We start from the raw sequence: 17345 nt of genomic DNA on the forward strand, positions 1-17345 counted from the left end.
AATGATTAATCACTAAAAAATAGTCTGCTTAACCATAAGCTTTGCATGATAATGGTATTTTTATTGACCTTATCGAGGCGTCTTGCATAAGTTTCTTTGTCGCTGTCGTCAGCTGAGGAATTATTCATTAATATTGCGAAAAAATTTAAATAAAAAATTATCCCAAAAAGTTGATTTCATGTTCATGTCTATTGATCCTTTAGTTATATAAGAATGGGGCATTTTAGGTGGCAAGTAGTACATCTACAGAAAGTGACGATGTGGTTCGACCAAATAAAAGTGTGTTTGGTTGCCATTGCTGTAAGTGCTCAAGCCCTAGATCAAAGGTAGAATCTTAAAAATTGTCTAAAATCAATACTCTCGAATTATTGTGTGAATGTTCGAGAAAGTACTAAATAATTATCGCCCTACTTATTGCAAAATCGATAGAAAAATGTTAGATAAGCTCGGAATGTAGGAAAGCCCGAAGAGGCCCGGTTACTATACCCTCATTGGCATTGTCACCTGGAAAATAGTGTTAAAACAAGGACATTTATGTAAGGCAAGTGAGAAGACAATGTTAAAGTGTTTGTGATCAACTCTTTGGCAAATCCAAAAATATCCAAAAGTACTATGAGCTGAATCGAGGTATCCAAAATCAACATAAGATCAGTCTATTAAACCGAAAAAGAGCAAAATTTCTAAAGGGTGGTTAAGAAGGCTTAGGAAACAAAACAATAACGCTTCGGCTGTCAGTGTTATTGACGTCACTGCGTTTCTTCCCGTTTTGCTTGCGAAAAATATCAATTTTCGACTGAAAATGTGGAGAAAATTTGGAAGAGTCTGTGCGGTTAATTAAATAGAAACGTGGCGAGTGTTCGTCCGAGGTTGTGGCCGGCTGAAAAAGGCAAAAATCGCACTTTTCAAATTCGACAATTCCGGAAAGGTTGTATCATTTCGGGTCTCCGAAGTCACACGACTGCCGAACAGCACTGATCCGAAGTGAAATTTTCGGCAATTGAGAAGAAAAAAGTCAGAGGCGTAGGTACGATCGGGCAGTGCGGTGCCTGGTGAGTAATTGCCTTAAAAAATAATTCAAATTAATCCTCCCGATGCGCTCGTGACCCCACACCAACGGGTTGGTAAAATCGTTTTTATTTAATGAGATACGGGGTCACGTTACTAGCAATTCTTTGCGATTTTGAAGGTACTAAAAACGATGCGCCCTGAAAACGCTTTTCCAGTGGTTCAGGGCCTCATTGAGGCATCCAGGATCGATATAGGACTCATATGGCTTATATAAGTTAGATAACATCAGATTGTCTTTGTGTATCGCATAATTTCCTGAAAAAGGTTTAAAACGTGTTAGTTTCACGCTTCTGAAATATTAACTTTATTCCAGGCAATATTCCCAGATGCTTCCGTGCTTATGCCTCTATCACCCGACTACTCATCGGCCAAGACCCTAAAATACTTCTCCGACTCGCACCCCTCGTACAGCTACCAATATGCGTATGTAAACGCAATCACCAAAACCCTGCAGCTTGACAATTTCTTACTGCACCATTGCAGCTATGAAACTGACAACGGCATTTACGCGGAACAAAGAGCAACCCTTAGGAACCCTAACTCCAACGATGATGCGAAACTGCTAGTAACGGGTTCTTATCAGTACCAATCCCCAGAGGGGGTGCCCATTAACTTGGTTTACACGGCAGACGAGAACGGGTTTCGCCCGCAGGGTGAGCACTTGCCCACCCCCCCACCGATTCCTCCGCAGATCTTAAGGGCTCTGGCTTGGATTAAAGAACACCAGAGAAAGGAGCAAGACAGGGACGATATTAAGGAAGAGTTTTTTAGTAATGTTGGTTAATTTAACGGTAGGATTTGTGTAATGTTTGTTTTTCGAAAGGGATCTTGTAAATACTTAATGTAATAAGCACGGAATAAACTGATAGTGACCATGATATGACATCTAGAGTTGTATGACTGGAAAATTTACAAGTAGAAGGCTCTTCAAATTGTATTAGTTACTGAGGGATGGGCAACACTGTCGATTTTTCTCTTATACGAATATGCAGTTTCCCGCTTGAATCATGGATTAGATGTACGTCCTCCCATATGTATTAAGCCACCATACCAACATTCAGTGAAGCACCTCACCAATACTATCGATCACTATGCCCATCACTAGAAAATAATGCATCTAAGCGATAGCTTTAAATACCCGCAGCATTGTGAGACGATCACTAGTCACATACCATGTTCGTGAATATGAGAATTTTGTTTCTGATAGGCCTCTGCCTGTCCCTAGGTCTTAGTTACAAAATCAAAGTTCAAGATGTGCTGAATAGCTGTGTCAAGTGCCACGACACTGACCCGGATAAGATTAACATTCACTTGATTCATCACTCTCACGACGATGTGGGGTGGCTAAAGACTGTGGATCAGTATTTCTTCGGACGTAAGTATGATCAGAAAAAGAGATTTGATTGATTTATGCAGTTCTGTTCCTCAGTAAATAAGGGAATCGTCAATGTGGCTGTTGAGAACATTATCACCTCGGTTGTGGACGCCTTATGGGATCATCCAGATAGAAGGTAACACCTGTCGTTTCTTAATACCTGGATATCTCTGTGCTTGGCTGCCTCGAATGGGCGAAGTTGACTCGGTCGAAAGCCTTTAGTAGATCTTCAGGCAGCAAAACTGAGTTTCGTTATAGCAACGAGATCTTTTCCAGGTTTATGTCTTAAATTTCTGACCACAATTCCCGAAACTTTAGGTACATCCAAGTCGAAACCGCCTTCTTCTGGAAATGGTGGACTCATGAGTCTGACGAAATGAGAAACAAATTTAAGACCCTCGTGGACAATGGGCAGCTGGAAATCATCAACGGTGGCTGGTCCATGAACGATGAAGCTTGCGTGAATTATTTGTCGGTCATCGATCAGTTCACTTGGGGCTTCAAGTATGGAAAACGGTTTATTTGGTGATCAGCAATCTGATTAGTATGTTATAGGATCCTTAATGATACTCTGGGAGAATGCGGCAACCCCACCTTCGGCTGGCAAATTGACCCATTCGGTCACAGCAGGGAGCACGCTGCTATTTTATGGAGAATGGGCTTCGATGGGCTGATGTTTTCGAGGTTGGACGACAACGACAGAAATCTGAGGAAAGATGAGGGGAGACTGGACTTCTTGTGGCAAACTAGCGCCAATGATGGTGAGGCTATGAACCTCCATGTACTTTTTTATTATACAAAAAAAATTTAGATGACAGTGTGATCTATGGAGGCATCACCCCTGAGTCCCTCTACTTCCCTCCTAGCGGGTTCTGTTTCGACATTTTATGCGGTGACGATAATATCGTCGACGATCCCCAGGAAGAAACTTACAATTCCAAAATTAAGGTACCTCCATGATTAACTCATTTTTATAGCTTATAAATTTCATCTGCATAGGCTGAAGATTTTGCTAACCGAATGGTCGACTACGCTAAGTGGTACAAAACCAAGAACGTCTTTGTCACGATGGGAGGTGACTTCCAGTATCAGATAGCTGAGAATAATTTCGAGAACACTGAAAAGCTCATAAAGTGAATTGAACTTTCTAGCGTAGACAATAGAAATAATTGCGAATTTGCAGAGCTCTTGAGGACCACAGCGAACTCAACCTGATCTACTCGACTCCTTCTTGCTATTTAAAAGCTCTATACGAAGCTAAGCCAGAGCTTGAAACCAAAACTGACGATTTCTTCCCCTACAGTAATGGTGTGCATACATTTTGGACGGGCTACTTCACTTCAAGACCAAACTACAAAAGGCTCGAGAGAATCAGTCTTAATACTCTTCAGGTACTTTTCTCAGTACCCCGATGGCGCAATTTTTTACGTTTCTTCTATAGGTAGCAAAGCAGTTGAACTCAATCGTACAGGGACAAGGCAAAAATGCAACTGTAGACTCGTTGACTTATCTGAGGGAAGGCATCGGTATTGCCCAACATCACGATTCTATAACTGGAACTGCAAAGCAGCATGTGTCCAATGATTACACCAAAATCTTGGCAAAAGGCATCAGCCAAGTTGAGGCCAAGTTTCCTGATTTATTAGGGTTTGTTGTGACTCCGCTGCTGTAGTTTGACTGGCTATAAGAAAGAATATTTCAGAAAAGCTCTGGATCTTGATCTGGCATCTTCCACTGAAATCTCTTCATGTCTTTTATCCAATGTGAGCATTTGCTCTACCTCACAGTCTGCAGAACAGTTTGTAGTTGTTGTCTACAATCCCCTTTCATGGGAAGTGGATACACCAGTTCGTATTCCTGTTGAACAGGAATCGTTTACTGTTCTTGGAGCTGAAGGTATAATATTCAATTCACAGGGAACGAATATACGTTATGTATCAACATGTTATTAAATATCGATTCAATTTCTTGATATTATTTGGGGCTATTTTTCAACACGACTAAAAATTTAATTCTTCTGTCAACCAGTTGCTTGTGAATGTTTCAGGTGAACTATCCTACGACGTCCTGGACCCCATTTCAGACTTCAAATTTGTGAAACTTGAGGATGTGAATCCTGCTAAAAAAGAGCTGGTATTCCTTGCTTCTGCAGTGCCTGCTTTGGGCATTAAAGCTTATCACATCAAGAAAAATTCGAAAACAACCGCTCAACGCGTCACTGGAAATGCGGGCAATACATTGAAATTCGGAACTGATGTAAAGACTTTAATTTCTCAGTAAAATAATTTGGATTAAACTTTATTTTCAAGGACGCTGGTTTCGAAATCGACGAATCAAGCAACTTGCTGAAATCCGTCACTCTGAACGGGAAAACTTTGTCCATTAAGCAGGAATTCCTGCACTATACCAGTTCAGACGGGCCTGATAATACTGACCCATCTGGAGCTTACCTTTTCCGCCCTAATGGCAAGGCTAATAGTTTCGATAAGCCTTCAATAGTGTCTAAAACCCAGGGCAACACTGTGGACGAAGTTCATCAGAAGATCAACGATTGGATCACCCAGATCATAAGGGTCTACAAGGGCCTGAACTACATTGAGTTCGATTGGCTCGTGGGTCCCTTAGACATGTAAGATCTAGGTAGTATAATTAATTATTGTCAATAATGAATAATGTCATTTTTCAGATCTGATGACAATGGAATCGAAGTAATTTCTCGATTTACTGTGGAGGATTTCACGAGCAATCAAATTTTCTACACCGACTCCAATGGACGCGAGATGATTGAAAGGAAGTTGAACTCCAGACCCACTTACACTTATAACTCTTCTGTGGAACCCGTTACCAGCAACTACTACCCGGTGACCTCGAAAATAGTGATCAAAGACCAGGAGAAAAAACTGCAAGTTGCAGTACTTAATGAGAGATCTCAGGGTGGGAGCAGTTTAGATGAAGGGCAAATAGAGTTGATGGTAGGTATAGGTAATGGAGCCAAAAGTCCTCGACTTCTTAGGAAATTTTTCAAACTCTTGAGGAAATGGCAACAGGGCACCATTATTTGTTTAAAAACAGACGTATGTTTAAATGGCGTGACGTAACTCTAAATCTAACAACAACGCTGCCGGACTTAAAAAAAAATCCCTTGAATAAAAATTAATTCCATAGATGTTTCTGCTCTGAAAATTGATTTTTTGCAGATACACAGAAGACTTCTCAAAGACGATAACAAGGGAGTAGGTGAACCATTAAACGAGACCGAATTTGGGGACCAAGGCGTAGTGGCCAGAGGTCAGCACTACCTTATTTTAGGACCTAGTGATAAAGAGACCAGCGAAGGTAACTATTTCAAACTTCAACTAAATCATTCATTATTTAATCGGGATTTAGGTATAACTGTGACTGCTCAGGAGCGTATTTTTGCTCAACAGAAGCTGTTCCAGCCTTGGATTGGAATTGGAGATGCCAGCAAAATCCCCAAGGACACTTTGGACAAGCTCGTGGCCACAAATGTACGTAATTATTGCTGTAATTCGATGTCATATTTGCAACTTTTTCTTTAGTTCTCAGCCCTAAAGAAAAGCCTTCCCAAAAACGTACATCTTCTGACATTAGAACCCTGGGCTGGTTCCACTTACATCATAAGGTTAGAACACATTTTGGAGAAGAATGAAGACTCGGCTCTATCCAGTGAAGTTACTGTGGATTTAGAGGTACTGTAATGATGTCAATAATTATTCTCCTCATGAAAATCTATGTCTTGCTTCAGACTTTATTCTCAGGCTTCAAAGTTGAAAATATAGTGGAAACTACTTTGGGAGGTAACCGAAAACTGGATTCGTTGAAGTCCCGATACGATTGGAGCTATGAGAAAGGCCTCAAGAGAGCCAAGAGGTCGTTGACTGCATCTAAAGTGACATTGGGTCCCATGGACATTAAGACTTTTATTGTAGAGCTTTCTAAGTTGTAGATAAATTTTAATAAAACAGTTATTATTCTCGATTTCGAATTGTTTGTTTTACCCCGATGTTGAGGCAAAATGACCCATGTTCCAGCACCAATATTATCGGTTATTTTAGCCAGTTTAAAGGTCTAATTATGCAAGTAAGTTGTTATTGGGCACTTGTTTGCTAATAGGTTTATTTGATCCATCCCACATACATCATATGCAATTAAAAATTGATAATTAAAAATTTCTCAAAAAGAAATTTCATGAGGCTTCTCGATGTTATGGTGCAGAATAAGCTTTACAATTTTTAGAACAAATTTATACAAATATATATAAAATAAAAAGCTGGTGTTTGCCGCTCTTGTATTTCCTTAATTGGATCTTAAAATCTTCCACGCACAAAAAAAGAAAACGAGGAAAACCTTGAGCCTAAATCAGGAATTACTGCACTACCCCAGATCACATGGAATTGACAATACTGACCCTTCGGGTACTTACATTTTCCCTTCTGAAAAGGAAGCGATTTCCTTCAACAATGATTTGATTGTGTCTAAATTCAGGGTCTCACTGTAGACAAAGCCCATTAAGGAAGTAATGATTGTATCACTCAAATCATGAGGATCTAGAAGGACCCTCAAAACTTCGTTGAGTTGGATTGATTGATGAGGCCATTAAACGTGTACATTTTAAAAAATATTTTTGGGCAGAGGGATTAAGCTTTATATATATAAAGCTTAATATATATACTTATGTATACTGCGTTTTAAGTACATACTAAATAGTATTATAACTGTAGAGATTATAAGGTAGGAGTAGTTTAGGTGAAAGGCAAATTGGGTTGGTAGTAATAGTAAATTTATATTGATAACATCCATAGAATTAATTAGTTCAGATTGATTTTCATTTTCATGGCTTAAAGAAAGTCAACCATCTATCTACTACTTTTAGGGAAGACTTTAAATCTCTCGCGAAAGTGGCAACAATGCACCGTTCTTTTGTTTGATAATATGCACAGGCTTATACGGAGTAACGTAGCTATTAAATCTATAGGCAACGTTGTCAGACTTCAAATTAATCCAAAATACGTCATATAAATTATTTATTGAATTTCAGATGTGACTGAACCTAGAAGAAAGGCTTAAAGGCTGCTAAGGAGTCGTAATGTCACTCCACGCCCTATAGCGATAGAGAGCTTTATTGTAGAACTTTCCGGGTCTTACAAAATTTAACAAAGACGTGAGAGCCAAAGATCAAAAGTATTTCGTATCTCTAAATTGACTAAAAAATTGAAGCTAAAATTGATTAATGTAGTAATTTTGTTGCTTAATCAGTAACATCAAAAAAAGGGATTATCTTATTAGTATTTTGTTTTGTTTAATCAACAAATTCCTTTTTAAATAGAATTCGAAAATTGTGGTTTTTCTAAAGATTGGTTTGAAGTACCTGATATCCAGCACTTGATCATATTTACCTAGCGTTTTGAATATTGATAGACATGTATTATTATTTAGTCAATTTCCATGAGAATAACAATAATAATGGGCGTTATATCGATCCTCACAAAGTACCCATAAAGCATCCCTTTCACCCCAAAATTTCCTTACAATTGTAACTCTGTAACTTACAAACATTAATAATATTTGAATAACTAACCTGTATTAATCTGAACCCTTCCCAAAGGTTTCATGATCAATCCATCGGGTTCCTAAATCACGAATCACGTCCCATTCTTAGTATACACATCTTAAAATGCATCACATATAAATCTCGCCCTTTCAAGGCAAATGACACACTTTTTAAAATGGGTCTAAATGGGACAGTTCTTTTGCTTCTTCTGGGAGCTTCTGCAGTGCTCGGGTTTTACATTAATGGAAAAATTGGAGCTTCGAAAGGCTGCGTTAAATGCCATGACGTAGATCCGGATAAAATTACCGTTCATATGATCCATCACTCACATGACGATGTTGGCTGGCTGAAAACTGTGGATCAGTATTATTGGGGCTGTAAGTATAACTAAAAAAGCATTTCATTGCATCGAGAATTACTGCTAATCATTGCTGTAATTCTGGAACGAAGTTGAATAAGGATGTTTGATTCTTTCCTGACGTCAAAATAGGGACTATGTCAACGCCGCTAGTCGAAGAATACGTCATTTTGACGTCATGTTAAAAAGCTGCGTTCCTCGTTTTGTATAAATTTTATTTCAGTAAACAACTCAATTCAGCACATCGGCTACCAATACATTGTAAACTCAGTGATTAACGCCTTAGATGGGTATCCAGACAGGAGGTAACAAAAATCAGCAGTCAAATTCTCAATGTTTAAAGTGCTTTTCATTAGGTTTATCCAGGTCGAGACTGCGTTTTTCTGGATGTGGTGGCAGCACCAAGACGATGTCGTCAGAAGCAAATTCAAGAAATTGGTCGATAATGGGCAATTGGAGGTCATCAATGGGGCTTGGAGCATGAACGACGAAGCCTGCGTTAACTACCAGTCGACCATCGACCTTTTCACATGGGGCTTCAAGTGAGTAACATCTTTAGCGACATGTAATCAATGTTGCTTTAGGATTCTTAACGACACTTTAGGAGAATGCGGAAACCCTACTATCGCCTGGCAAATTGATCCCTTTGGCCACTCTAGAGAGCACGGATCACTGATGACCAAAATGGGCTTCGATGGGCTGTTCTTCGGGAGGCTGGACCAGAACGACCGGAACGTCAGGAAAGGCAGCAAGGATATGGACTTTTTATGGAAAGCTAGTGCTAATGGTAGGACGTACTGGTAAGCCAGGAATATGCGTGATAAAAATCCTTGCAGATGACTCTGTGATCTACGGAGGTGCCTTTGGCACGGACAACACGTACCATAGCCCTGGAGGCTTCTGCTTTGACCTTCTATGCTCCGACGACGCAATTGTTGATGACCCCGACGACGAGGGCTATAATCTCGATGAAAAGGTTCTTAGGCTAACGAGCTTTGGCATTTGAGTCATTAAATATGTGGAAATGTTGCAGGTGACCAACTTCGAAAATGAAGTCAAGAAATACGCTGCTTACTACAAGACCAAGAACGTTATTGTCACGTTGGGGGGGGATTTCTACTATCAAGCCGCAGATATCAATTTCAGCAACTCCGACAGGCTCATCAAGTGCGAGATTTGCATCTGTTCCCTCAATTTCTCAATGAAAATCTAATTCCAGAGCCTTCGAGAGCCATCCAGACATCAAGCTCATCTACTCGACACCCTCGTGTTACCTTCAAGCGGTCTATGAGGCAAAACCTGAGATGACCACTAAGACTGACGACTTCCTGCCCTACAGCAATGACGACGACACCTACTGGGTGGGATTCTACTCGTCCAAGCCAAATTTCAAATTGTACGAGAGGATCAGTCACAATGTTCTTCAGGTATCATTTCCAGTGGGTTCTCAAATGATTTTTTGCAAAAAGACTAAAAATTAGAGTGCCAAGCACCTGAATTCCTTGGCCCTGGCCAGCGGTCAGAGTGAGGTAAATGTGGGCTCAATGGACGCGTTGAAGGGGGCCAATGGGGTGGTGCAGCACCATGACGCTATTACTGGCACGGAGAAGCAGCACGTGAATTTCGACTATGTGAAAATGTTGACTAAAGGGATTAGTGAGGCTGAGGTCCCCTTCACCAGCATTATTGGGTAAGCGGGGCTCTACAAATAGCCTTTATCAGGACTCAAAGTGGTGCTTTGCAGAAATTTGTTGGGAAAATCGTCAGACTTCCCAGAGTTGTCTTCCTGCCTCTTGGCCAACGTGTCGATTTGCACAATCGCTCAGACCTCTGAAGAGACTTTAGTGTTGGTCTACAACCCCCTTTCGTGGCCCGTTGACCATGTGGTTCGAGTGCCTATAGACGGGGGTTCCTACTCTGTGACCGGCCCTAAAGGTTCTTTAGACAACACTTTGCTTTATACCTAATAACTTTAATGATGTGCAGGAAATGTGACGTTCGACGTGGTTGACCCCATCTCCGACTTCGCCTATGTGTTGCTCGATGACGTCAAACCGGGAAAGTTCGAGGTGGTCTTCGTTGCCTCCCAAGTGCCTCCAATGGGGATTAGCTCTTATCTCCTGAAGAAGCAGTCTGACGATCTTTTTGAGCAAAAATCTGCGGACGCAGTCGATCTGAAGTTTGGAGACGAGGTTTACTTGCATCTAACCAACTCAGACACTTTAAACCATCAACCATCCCCTAGAATTTAGGCTTCGAGCTGGACCCATCCACCAACCTCCTCAAATCAGTAACCATGAACGGCAAAACAGTGAATATCACCCAGAACTTCTTCTACTACACCAGTAAGGACGGTTCTGGGGCCTACATCTTCAGGCCTGAAGGCAATGCCACCTCCTTCGACAACCCCACTATAGTGCGGAATTTCAAGGGGGAGGTAGTGGAGGAGGTGCAGCAAAAGTTCAACGACTGGGCCACTCAAATTATCCGCATTTACAAGCAGGGAGGGCACAATTACATCGAGTTTGATTGGCTCGTGGGGCCTGTCGATGTGTGAGTTTCTCCGACAGTTAAATATGTCTTTAAGTCAGAAATGTCTCTACTACAGCCCCAACAATGTTGGAAAGGAGATCATTACTCGCTTCGCTGTGAACGGGTTCGCGAATGAGAAGACTTTTTACACAGACTCGAACGGCAGGGAAATGATCGAGAGGATCATAAATTATCGACCCACGTTTGAGTTTGATCCTACGAAACAGCCGATTGCCAGCAATTATTTCCCTGTCACCTCAAAAATCACTATCAAGGATAAAGAGCAAAAGCTGCAAGTTTCGGTCTTGAATGATCGATCTCAGGGAGGCACCAGTTTAGACGAGGGGCAAATCGAACTAATGGTAAAAATAGATACGGACCACTAATATACTACACAACATACATTATAACTAGATCCACAGAAGAACAATGAGGGATGATAGTAAAGGCGTGGGGGAGTCTTTGGATGAGTATGAGTTCGGACATGGAGTGGTGGTAAGGGGGCAGCATTACTTAATCTTGGGCTCTACTGAAGCAGCTGAAAACGGTAAGTGTTGGCTTGATCTTGGTAGAGCTATGACTGAGGTGCAATTGCAGTCACAAGTGCCACGGCTCAGGAGCGTATTCTAGCCCAAAAGAAGCTGCTCAAGCCCTGGATTGGGTTCGGTAACGCTAGTGGCAAAAACGTTTCTGAAGTAATAGGAAAAGAGGTGAATATATCAATAGGAGTTTAAAGGCTTATGTTCTCATACGCAAGTTCTAATAGTTTTCGGGGCTGAAAGAGAAGCTGCCAGAGAATATAAACGTCTTGACTCTAGAGCCATGGACTAACACCACGCATGTCCTCAGATTGGAGCATATTCTAGAGAAGAACGAAGACAGCTCTCTTTCTCAGGAGGTCACTGTTGATATTACCGTAAGCTTACCTTAAACCCCCAAGAAAGGTCTCTGAGGTAAATAATCTACAGGAGCTCTTCGCTGAATATACAGTGGAAAACCCTGTTGAGATGGTTCTGGGTGTCAATCGCAAACTGGAGTCTCTGGATACTTACGATTGGAGCTACACTGGAAATCTGAAATCAGACAAAAAGGGACCTTTAAATGCTAATGAGGTGAAATTAGCTCCAATGGACATTAGGACGTTTGTTGTCGAGTTAAAGAAGAGAAATGAATTACCGAAATTTTAGTTGAATAAAAATAATACCAGGAACCGTATTTTGATTCAATTTGAGTTGCGGCTGGCGGACGTCACGTGCGGTTTCGCATTCTCTCATTGACTGAAACGAACTGACCAATTAAATTCCATCACGAAATAATTAACGTTAAAAGTGACATTCATCCGCCTGTAATCGCCATTTGCGAAACAAGGTCTTCGATGTGTTGCGTCATCACAGGTAGTCCATTAGCCGTAGTCTTACATATCTAAGTTCTTGTCGATTTTCTATTAAATTTTACTATAACGTAGCACACAATCTAAAGGCCTAATTCGGCTTGTCTGGTCTAATCAAAACGTTGAGTAGGTCGTTGAAAGATCCTTCAACGTTTTAAGGCAAAACAGCGGAAAATCCCTAATTATTGATTATTTTAATTTAGAATATTCTTACACAATTTGGCGGTTCTAGCCGCACATCTGCCTAATTTTGTAACTATCACCCGACGCCTTTGCCAGATAAATCTTGCACAACCAACCCAAAAAGACGCATTTGAATGCAAATTTGCCGAGTGGTTCACCCATGAACTTTTCCCATGAGAACGATGCAGTATATATGTATATTAATGGATTCCGAAAAAAGAATCGTATAAATAGAGAAAAATCAGTTTAATTTTTGTCACTCAGCTTTCGAGTATTTGTCAGTGCGTAAACTCCATAACAAACATGATCAAGTTGGTAAGTAGGCGTGACTAAGAAATTATACACGAGTGTTTAATGCGGAATTTTCTTAACATGAGTTCATATCATAATAGGTAGTTTCATTGGGTATTGTGGCGCTTGGTCTGGCCAGTGCTGCAGTCGTGGACTTGCGAAAACCCAGACTCACCCAATACTCCAGCCAAGTCCCCGCCATTATCAACCAAAGATCAAGCGTGGAGCCCGATGGAAGCTACCAATATAGGTACGTGCATATGCAACCACTAACGCCCCACATATTTTCAGCTTATGTGTTTGTTGCAGTTATGAGACCGAAAACGGCATCGCAGCCCAAGAACAAGGCCGGCAAGGCCCGGCTGAAGGAACTGTGGCCCAAGGAGGCTTTAGATACGTATCTCCCGAAGGAACCCCTGTAGTGGTACAATACGTAGCCGATGAGAACGGCTTCCAGCCCAGCTCCGACGTGCTGCCTGTCGGTCCAGAGATTCCAGAGGCCATTCTGAGGTCGCTCGCTTACAATGCAGAGCATCCTGAACAAGAGGTAGAACCTCCCAAAAACTCTTTCAAGAGGAGGGCGTTCAAGAGGGCTGTTGCGTACCGTCACTAAGATGAAATATGCAGTTATGAACGTATATGTGATGTATTTGATTTTTATTTACAACTGGATAAATAAATAAAAATAAATTAGCCCTTAAAATTACTGTAGTCTTGATATCCTCATGTAAACCCCAATAAAATTAAACTTAATTTTCTACTCCATAGCTGTCATGTCCTCAGTTTTTTCAGTGGTTATTCCTTGGTTTTCCGCCCTTACTGAACCCTCTTCAGTCTGAAACTTAGCTGAGGCAGCGATAGTACCACTCGATTCAGCAGTAGCAGTACTCGACTCTGCAGAAGTGGAACTCGATCCTCCTATATACCAAAATATGTTTAATTCCGCCATTATTATATAGGGTGTAACATATCATCATGGCGATATTTCGGGGGACAATAGTACTCTCCAAATTAATAAAAAATACGAACAGACCCATGGTCAAAAATGTACCGTTTACGATACACAGGGTGGCAAGGTTTTACTTTTATTTATTTTACGAATGCGATTCATGTATGATGGCGCGCGAGCCCATTTCAGTAGTATGGAGGTGAAGAAGTTTCCCAATCGACGTTTTAACAATCGTTGAATAGGTCGAGGGGATCTCAGTTATAGCCTCCTAGATCCCCCGACCTGAATAGTTTGGACTTGTTTTAGGACTGACTTAAAACTCTGCCACCCTGTAAATAAAAAATGGTGCGTTTTCGACTATGGGTCTATTAGCATTTTTTAAATTATTTTGCAGAGTACTATTGCTCCCTGAAATGTAACCATGATGATTAGTTACACCCTCTATTAACTCGTTCTGACCTGGAACGACGTTGGAGGCCACTTGACTGGCAACCTGCTGTATTTGGCTCCCCACATTACTGACTTGATCGATAAAGTTACTTCCAGAATTACTGGAATTCGTCGAAGGCCTAACCAGGTTCTGGAAGTTTTGGAACACATTCCCGATGGTCTGTCCGAAGCTCTGAGCAATGTTACTTGGCTGGCTAGAGGTTTCGTCCTCAGATCCTAAATGTTATAATATACATAATAAAATATACAACTTAGCTTCCAAACACTAACCCTCAGGCTTGTTTTGTCCCCCTAGAATGGACTGGGTAATGGATGTACCTAAAACAGAATTATTCCGTTATGTACTAGACATCGAAAGACACTCTATGTCCTCACTGAAATTTCCAAAAGCCTGGAAAGCCTGCTGAAAGGGGTTGCTTCCAGATGGGGCTGAAGCAGCGGTGCCTTCATCGCCTAGATGAAATCAAGCTTAACAACGACTCTGAGGCGATAAAGTGAGAGCTTTGGTACCTTGAGTGTTATTGTTGGAAATAGTTTGAGTAATCTGGTTAACGACTTGCTGCGGACGTTGGAAGAATTGCTGGATTCCATTGACAAAGGTTCCAACCGGATTTCCTAACGAGGGCTGGGTTTCTGAATCTCCCAAAGTGGTGGAGTTACCAGAGCCCTGCTGGATAGATTGGATTGTGTTCTGGATGGTGTTGGTTATGCTTTGGACTCCTAAAGTTGAAACAATGGAAACTTTATTAATTTCCTTACGATACCTGATCCTACACTAGAAAATTACCTTTGAATGATATATCGACTTTGGGCTTATAGAATGTAATAAAAAAGATTAAATATGCGCCCTTTTCTCATGAGGGAGACATTTAATAATTAACAAATGAAGGTGTCACGCGCGCGACAAACAGCCTGGGATTGGTTGAATCACTGACAAACAATTTTAAAAATGGCGAACCGCTTTCCGCGGTAGTTTACGGGGAATAATTTGATTGAAGTCGGACGTAAAGTGGGGAAAAATCGCACGAAAAATGGTAATATTAGGGATAAATTTGTTAATGAGGCGTGAATTTGAAGGTTTGAAGTCGTGAAAAAACCAAACATATTTTCTAATTATCTCAACTCGACATTTTCTCCTCCTTGCGAGAAGAAACTAATCGTCAAAAAATCGAGTCGGCCGTGACTGCAATAAGCAGCGTTGCGATTGGCTGGTCGCTCCGCGTTAAGTGTCAAAATTTGAATCGCTGCCACATGGCTTAAGCGATGGCAGCCTACTTTCCGCGATATTTTACAAGGAAGAATTTTGATCAAAAAATTGGACCTTAAACGTGGATAATTGCGTAAAAACAAGGAATATCTTTGTAGATACATGTTGTGCTTATGTGAAGTTATTAGGTGGAATCAAACACTTGTTTGGGGGAATGAATCTGAGGCTGCGAAGTGAAGATACTCCAAGGGGAGAAATGTAAGTGTGCTCTAAATATACGTCTTCCTTTGATGTTGTTTCGGTCTTTCTTACCTCCACTAAAGAACCCTACAATCCCTTGTCCAGGCAACTGCGACTGAGACCCTTCATCCTCACTGCTCCCAGTAGCATTCGCTGAATTCTGGAAGTTTTGTATAACGTTATTCGTTATCTCCGTAAAGCCGTTAATTATGTTCGAGATGATGTTCTGCGATGTGGTGCCCTGCTCCTGCCTGGACTCCACTTTAACCTTCTCTCTCGCAAAGTACTCCTTCAAGTCCTTTTCCAGCGTATCCCAGAGCTCCTTGGGAAGCGGCCTTTTCTCCCCTTTGGCTATAAAGTCATCCTTCAAATTCTCCAACCCTTTCTCAATGATGCCTTGCATCTTCTCGATCAGAGCCACTTTATCGCACGGCTCTTCTCGGAGTTCCCCCAAGCGCTCCAAGTCATTGCTCTCAGGTTCTTGGTTCAAAGTGTCGTGGATGGGCACGTACTTAGGGGCCTGCAAGAGCTCTTCAGGGGACAGCTGCACCTTCTCCTCCAAGTTCTTATTCAGGTCCGAGTGGTCTTTGGTCGAGTTTCGCTCCTCGGGCTTCTCCAACCGCAGCTGGTTCTCCTTGAGTTCCTTATCGCTCAGCTGCACCTTCTCCGACAAATTTGAATTGAAATCGTGCTCCAACCTCTCATACCTCACCTCCACGGGGATGTTTCTGCCGTGTAAAGTTGCCGATTGCACCGCCACTAGCACCGCAACTAAAACCGTGCATTTTAGTAGCATGGCGAAATGAATTGTACTGGAGTTGATGAACTCTACGAGGCGATTTTATAGGAGACTTCTTATGTTTATAGTTCTTCTTTCGATGTCCAGCAAGCACGTGCTGCAGAGATGGATTCGAGAGAAATTTTAGTGAAATTTTTTAACAACGCGCGGGTAACTGGGCCATAGAAATGGCGATAAATGATTAATTAAGTCACTTGCGACCTACATTAGATGTTTTTGTTTTTACTTAAAATCACTTTAAGGTCAAGCTGTACCTTGTTCCGGCCCTGACGCAATTTAACCGGTCCATTCCCGCAAGATGCTGGAAAAGATATTTAAGCATTTCTTTGGTGGAGCTGAAGAACTGCAACCGCAGAGGTCAAGGGCATTTAACAGTTACCTCTTAATTAGGCTCTTGTAAATTTAACAGGGACTTGCGAGATTCAGGTTGCTCATTACGTTTACTGCCAGTTTTATTGCCGCTAAATTAATATGTTATTCTGTTTTATGGTTTCCTGGGATTGGTTTTTAACGGTCTTGTGTTTGTAGAAAATCTCGCTTATGCTAAGTTTTATTTGAGTGGAAAATTGAGATCACCGGGGCAGAGATGTGCGGAGGCCTGCATGGAATCTGCACAATACCGCGGGCTTTTGGAGCTCCAAAAATCCCTTGGATCTGGGGCTTTAAACTATACCCGGCAACACTGCGCGTGACATTTCGGCATTGTTCTTGAAGGCAGTTTCCGAAACAACCTCTAAAAAGCGCCACGTTGCCATTTCCTGGATTAACAATACATCTTTAGGTTCGTTCCAGCAGAGACGGGTGAGCTGATCCCGAATCGCGAGAAACAGTGCACGGGCCGGAACGTTTTGCACACATTCCTGACTGGTTCCGACGATCTGCAATTTGTCTTCCACCCTGTTCGACCAGCACTCAACGTCTTCTAGGCAAT

The 17345-nt window shown here is 41.6% G+C and overlaps 5 protein-coding genes across 5 annotated transcripts; 4 read left to right on the forward strand and 1 right to left on the reverse strand.

Moving 5' to 3' along the window:
- The first annotated feature begins 213 nt into the window (after window positions 1-213).
- LOC136414854 (larval cuticle protein LCP-17-like) lies at window positions 214-1852 on the forward strand. Its single transcript, XM_066399074.1, has 3 exons — window positions 214-300; window positions 1382-1491; window positions 1552-1852. Exons 1-3 carry the CDS (start codon window positions 214-216, stop codon window positions 1850-1852), a joined length of 498 nt encoding a protein of 165 aa, XP_066255171.1.
- A 376-nt stretch (window positions 1853-2228) lies between these two features.
- Window positions 2229-6442, forward strand: LOC136414907 (lysosomal alpha-mannosidase-like). Its single transcript, XM_066399193.1, has 16 exons — window positions 2229-2443; window positions 2498-2579; window positions 2762-2947; window positions 2999-3204; window positions 3255-3391; window positions 3443-3576; window positions 3627-3834; window positions 3885-4090; window positions 4146-4339; window positions 4491-4699; window positions 4753-5072; window positions 5130-5415; window positions 5641-5779; window positions 5831-5952; window positions 6004-6153; window positions 6210-6442. The coding sequence occupies exons 1-16, from the start codon at window positions 2242-2244 to the stop codon at window positions 6408-6410; spliced, it is 2982 nt and encodes a 993-aa protein (XP_066255290.1). The 5' UTR covers window positions 2229-2241; the 3' UTR covers window positions 6411-6442.
- A 1738-nt stretch (window positions 6443-8180) lies between these two features.
- On the forward strand, window positions 8181-12107 carry LOC136414750 (lysosomal alpha-mannosidase-like). The gene is made up of 16 exons (XM_066398931.1): window positions 8181-8392; window positions 8597-8678; window positions 8730-8915; window positions 8958-9160; window positions 9210-9349; window positions 9407-9540; window positions 9593-9800; window positions 9855-10063; window positions 10118-10308; window positions 10360-10565; window positions 10619-10926; window positions 10982-11267; window positions 11320-11452; window positions 11503-11615; window positions 11672-11821; window positions 11874-12107. The coding sequence occupies exons 1-16, from the start codon at window positions 8191-8193 to the stop codon at window positions 12090-12092; spliced, it is 2970 nt and encodes a 989-aa protein (XP_066255028.1). The 5' UTR covers window positions 8181-8190; the 3' UTR covers window positions 12093-12107.
- A 674-nt stretch (window positions 12108-12781) lies between these two features.
- On the forward strand, window positions 12782-13411 carry LOC136414855 (endocuticle structural glycoprotein SgAbd-1-like). The gene is made up of 3 exons (XM_066399075.1): window positions 12782-12793; window positions 12871-13019; window positions 13079-13411. Exons 1-3 carry the CDS (start codon window positions 12782-12784, stop codon window positions 13380-13382), a joined length of 465 nt encoding a protein of 154 aa, XP_066255172.1. The 3' UTR covers window positions 13383-13411.
- LOC136414755 (protein rtoA-like) lies at window positions 13412-16476 on the reverse strand. The gene is made up of 6 exons (XM_066398935.1): window positions 15688-16476; window positions 14679-14888; window positions 14544-14621; window positions 14439-14486; window positions 14178-14384; window positions 13412-13687 (listed from the first exon to the last, which is right to left on the reverse strand). Exons 1-6 carry the CDS (start codon window positions 16409-16411, stop codon window positions 13527-13529), a joined length of 1428 nt encoding a protein of 475 aa, XP_066255032.1. The 5' UTR covers window positions 16412-16476; the 3' UTR covers window positions 13412-13526.
- Between the last annotated feature and the right edge of the window lie 869 nt (window positions 16477-17345).

This window comes from Euwallacea similis, chromosome 18 (assembly GCF_039881205.1).
Source record: "Euwallacea similis isolate ESF13 chromosome 18, ESF131.1, whole genome shotgun sequence".
Taxonomy (NCBI): Eukaryota; Metazoa; Arthropoda; class Insecta; order Coleoptera; family Curculionidae; genus Euwallacea; species Euwallacea similis.